Here is a 5,066-nt window from a genome sequence, read left to right on the forward strand (position 1 = left end):
CCGGTTTGTCAGATGTTGCCGACAGCGCCGGGCAGGAGGCACCTGTTGGAGCGTCCTGCGCCCGGCCTCGGCCTTTAACGTTGTGCCACGCGTTTCCGACCCGCCTCGCGCGACAGGTTCTGGCTTGTGATCAAGGAGGATGGACGCATGGTTACAGCTCGCCAGGAGCCGCGGCTGGTCCTCGTCTCTGTCAGCTGTGAAGATGGGCACTTGGTCTTGGATGCCCCAGAAATGGAGAGGGTGTGCCTGCCCATAAAGCTTCCCAGGAAAAATCCGGTGCATAACTGCAGGTATGAAAGCGGGGGGTGGTGCTCTCCCTTCTCTGTAAATGCTGTCTCTCTCTTGCATGCCTTGCTTTTCAAGGTTGTGTGGTAGTTTGCTTTTTCTCCTGCAGAAATTGGAGAGTGAAAGTTGGGGGTGTCCCCTTCTTCTCTGGGAGTCTGTTTCTCCATCTGTGTAATGGAGAGAGGCTTCAGACTGGGGCCTGTAGTGCCAGGATGGGGGGCAATGGGTTTAAACTAAAAGCAGGTAGGTTTAGATTAGACATAAGAAATTTTTTATGATGGGGATGGTGAGATACTGGAATGAGTTGCTCAGAGAAATTGGAGATCATTGGAAGTGTTCAATCCCAGGCTGGGTGAGGCTTTGAACAACCCAGTCTAGTGAAAGATGCCCCTGCCCATGTGATGTTCTTTGATAGTCCCTTCCAACCCAAACTGTTCTGTGGAATTCTTTGTCATGTGTTATAATCTCTGCCACGTGTTATAGTCTCTTTTAGTTTTAATATTTCACAGTGGTGAAAACAACTCTCAGGAAAAGATGACACAGTATTAAAAAAACATACATGTCTGCCAAATGAACTGTGTTCTTCAGTCTTCATAGGTGGTCATGTTTACTCACTTGTGTTTACCACCTATTTTTGACTGGGTGAGCAGTTGCATGTCAGAGCCTCAGTCATGCACACTGGTATTTCTTTGTCACCACTAGTATATGCATCAGCATTTTTGGATGCACACTGGCCATTTGGAATTAGTGAGATGTCGGACCTTAGATTCCCTCACCCCTGTCTCTAGGCATTTAACTGAGGTGCCTGAATTAAAAACTTGGTTGCCCGAGGCTCACTCTGTGGTCATGGGCAAGATGGACATCTCCAGAGAGCGAGTCGTTCATTGCCTGTAGCTGCTACCTCAGAGTGGTCTCAGGGTAAGGAGTTACAGTCATTTTGCTGCATGCCTACAGTTTTCTTGTATGACTGCAGGCCTAGTTATTTTATCCATGTATTTAAATCCATGCTGGAAAATTGCCAGGAGGGAAACAGAAAACCTTTTCTCTGCTCAGATCTCAATTAATATGTAAGACTATTTAGAAACTGTAAATGGTGTTAGCTCCTACAAAGATACTGACAAGTGGCTTTCCTTTGGATAGCAGAGAAGGTTAATGTACCAGCTGGCATAATTAAAGCTAAAAGTGCTGGAGAGGAACTGCACTTGCTAGCTTTTAGCATAAATCTGTTGCTCTGGAAATCCTTGATCAGCATCAGCTCAGTGTCTGTTTATACAAGGCAGGTGCAAGTTCTAAAGATAGTGTTTCTCATGGAAAATTACAACAGTCTTTTAAAAATCTGTGTGTATGTTAGCCCGTGGCGCACACACACTACAAAACCATGCAGTTTTCAAGGGGTTATTTTTCTAAAATCTGTTGTGCCGTTAGAAAAAACATTTAAATAGGCTCAGTATATTTCAGTAATGAAAAATTATCTTGGATTTCCTAATTTTAGAGCTAATTTTTGTTCTCTTGATTTATTTTTTCTTTTTTTGCCTTAATAAACCATTGCACTCTCTGGCTTTAAAATTGCTGGAACTTGGGAATGCAAATAAGCAGAAGTCAAATGCTTGTAAATGGACTTTAAAAAATACCAAGTTGTCTGGTATCATAGGTGGTGTCATAGGATGTGAAGAACACCCATAGTTAAACGTTGCCTTGTACTTCTCGGGAAGAATCCTGAGGTTTTACATGACTCTGCTGTGCTTAAACAATTTGCCATTTCTCAGCTGAAGGCTGGTGAGAATGAGGCTTAGGAATGGTACTGTATTCAGGCAAACGGAGATTTGGCTTTTGCTCCAAGACTCTTCCCTTTCAGCTCGTGCGTGGGAGTAGCTGTCGCGCTGCACAGTACACTCTGCTGCCAAGGCCCTCTGCACAGGCTGGTGTTTATCCCACCCCTGGGCGAGCACGGAGCCTTCAGGTTGGTGCTGGCTTGGGCCCAGGAGCTTGGGGCTAAGGCAGTGCAATAGTGCATCTGGTTGCAAAAGGCTGTGCAGATGCTAATCTTCAAAACAGGTAACTCCAGTTGCAGATTTTGCTTGGATATTTAAAAATGCTGTGTTTTGGGGGGCCAAGTAGGACTGAATCCATTGTATAGTCACAGTTTCTATTTGTGCAGATAATATGCTAGAGGGTTTTCACAGCCCTCGGTGTTCTTCGTTTGTGCCCTTTGCCCCTATGTGTTGTGATACTTAAATTGCATAATGTATTCCCGTGGATCCCTGTGCCACAGGCTGCTTACGATAGACCTGCTTTGTGGGTGGAATACAGTACTGTTGGCAGCTGTAAGACTCTCACCTCTGTTACGCCAGCCAGAAGGCACCGTGACTGAGAGACTGTAGGGAAGAGAAAGGCAGTTGGATGCTGTATGGGGCAGTGGAATTTACTCCCAGCCTGTGCAACAGAGTTGATACAGGGATCCCAGCAAACAGCATGGATGTTGCTGGTGGGACCCTGTTGATTCATCTCTCCCCCAAATGAGTAAAGGAAGGCTCCTAGGAGCTGGGCTCAGGACGCATGAACTGCCTGGGCATCTCTGTGCTTTAAGCAGTCCTGTGTATGACTGCAGAGGTAGAGGAAACTGCAGGCCATTTTGGTCAAAGTTGCTACTTTGAAGAGAATAATAAAACTATGCATATGTTGAAGTCTATTGGAAGATTGAGTTGAGGTTTACTTTATCTTGCCATGAAAGTGTTCCTTGCGTAAACTTGTTTGTCTTCTGCTGCCAGTGGCTTTTTGTGCCCCGTGGACTTTGTTTCTGCTATAAATCTTTAACCTCTCTTAGCATATAGAATAGCTCAGTATCTTAAATTTCAGCTTAAGAGTTTCACCCAGCTCTGGCTAAAGTTTTACAGCACTAAAATCCGAAGGAGTGCTTCCTTAACAAGCTGGGACATTTACAATTAATAACATTTGTAAATGTCAATTACATTAACCACATGCTTTCAAACTATCATTCATTTTCTGAAATTAATTACCTTTCAGTTGATTTCTGGGTAAATGTTTTGGTGTTGCAAATGCAAGAGTAGACCTGTTTTTTGCTTGACAGCGTGGCAAACAGGTAGGTTTGTTACTGGTCATTGATGTGACGGGTAGCTCTGGGCCCCTAAAGGCTATTTCACAGCTCATTCTTTCAGCAGCTGATCCCGTTTGGCCATGTCCGTGTTCCTTAGCTTCCCAAACAAGGTAACCATAGGGAGATTGCACACTGGGAATGATCCTTGTGCCAAATTCGGAAATCAATTCCCACCTTGTTATGCTTCAGGTGGTTTGTTTACTGTACCTTGCTGCTACTTTAAAACAAGTTGTTTGAATAGTAAGTGTGCTTGAGCTGTCGGCTTTCTGACTAACTTGCTGATGTGTCTTGTGATCCTTCAGGGTGTTTGGACTGGATATCCAAGGCAGGGACTGTGGAGATGAAGTGGCTCAGTGGATCACCACTTTCCTGAATTCAGAGCCATATCGACTGGTGCACTTTGAGCCCTCCATGCTGCCAAGAAAGTCAAAGGACATAATAAACCTTTTCCGAACCACAGATGAGGTAAAGGAATGTTCTTTTTCTCAGAAATACTTTATTTTAACCACTTCTTACCCACCGAAACCTACCCCTTTGTCATTGGTGACTGAGCCCGGTTTAACAAGGTGCATACTCATGTAGCTAAACCACATGAAAGTTCTCCTTTGCTGTGATGAGGTGACTTGCTTAAATTTTACTTTTAAGTCTGTTCTAAGCTGTTGATCATTCACAGCTGGAGAGTCTGATACTGATATTTGAAGAGGAACTGTTACGTTGCAGAACAGCATTCCTGTGGTGCCTCGTTGGATAGAAAAAAATTAACTTCTATAAGGATGTTTTGGTGGTGTAATCTGTGCAGAAAACCTCTGCTCTGTATCCCTTAGGTCTAGGAGGGTATGATGTGATACTTTGTGTTTTGTTTAAAGGAACACTGTTTAACCCAGGGCTCTATAGCTGTGGGCCTAGGAATTGAAATCCAAAGGACGTTACAGCGGTGTCGTCTCTCTCGCTGTGGGAAGAGGCTTGAAGGTGTGATAGTAGAACGCAGGAAAATCCTCGTGGTGCCCTTCTCTCTCCCTGTCTGAACAACTCCCTCGTGTGCCGATGGTTTGAACCGTACCTGGTGGCTGTAAGCTTGTTAAGCAAATGGAAGCTGTGAGTGCCTTGCCTTACCGGTGTGTTACGATCCGTAGGGCGTCAGTGGTTTGCTTGTTGGTGCACAGAGAGAAGGTGTATTCAGTTAGGGACTTTTTTACATGTGCATTCATTATGTAAGAGCACTGAGTCCAATACAGAGGACTAGGTTTCAGCAAAAGGGATGTCGGATTAGGAAGGTGACATTCAGGAATTCTGGCATGAGAAGAGGGCAGAATTGTGTTAACCTTAATCTTCTTGTGGTTGTAAAGGCATGTACAAGGTCGGGGGCTGAGGGGGGAGGGATAATGTAAGAGAAAGACAGGAGGAAGGCTACAAACTAAAATTCTTGGCAAAATTTGTTTTTCTTCTGCTTTTTTTTTTCCCTCCAGTGGCATAGGAGTTTTCTTTTAATACTGTTCATGGGCCTTGTTTGCCGAAACAGCAGCCCTCCCACTTCCAAGCAAACTTGGCCTGTCGAACGGACAGTTGCAATTTAGCATTGCTGTTCTGTAGGTGAAACTCACTCTGGTGTTGCGATAAGATTCGTTATACAACAAAGTCCAGATAGTTGATTAGAGTCAACCAGATA

At 44.5% G+C, this 5,066-nt stretch overlaps 1 protein-coding gene across 1 annotated transcript in view; it reads left to right on the forward strand.

The window, feature by feature from the left end:
- Positions 1-81: 81 nt before the first annotated feature.
- LOC104512292 (mitochondrial amidoxime reducing component 2-like) overlaps positions 82-5,066 on the forward strand; it is a gene marked incomplete at its 5' end in the record, with an annotated part of 7,429 nt that continues 2,444 nt past the window's right edge. The window contains 2 exons of the mRNA XM_010155212.1: positions 82-290; positions 3,703-3,865. Of these exons, the coding sequence (XP_010153514.1) occupies positions 82-290; positions 3,703-3,865 (372 nt within the window). The remainder of the gene's footprint in view (positions 291-3,702; positions 3,866-5,066) is intronic.

Source organism: Eurypyga helias, unplaced genomic scaffold (assembly GCF_000690775.1).
Source record: "Eurypyga helias isolate BGI_N326 unplaced genomic scaffold, ASM69077v1 scaffold4497, whole genome shotgun sequence".
In the NCBI taxonomy this organism is placed as follows: domain Eukaryota; kingdom Metazoa; phylum Chordata; class Aves; order Eurypygiformes; family Eurypygidae; genus Eurypyga; species Eurypyga helias.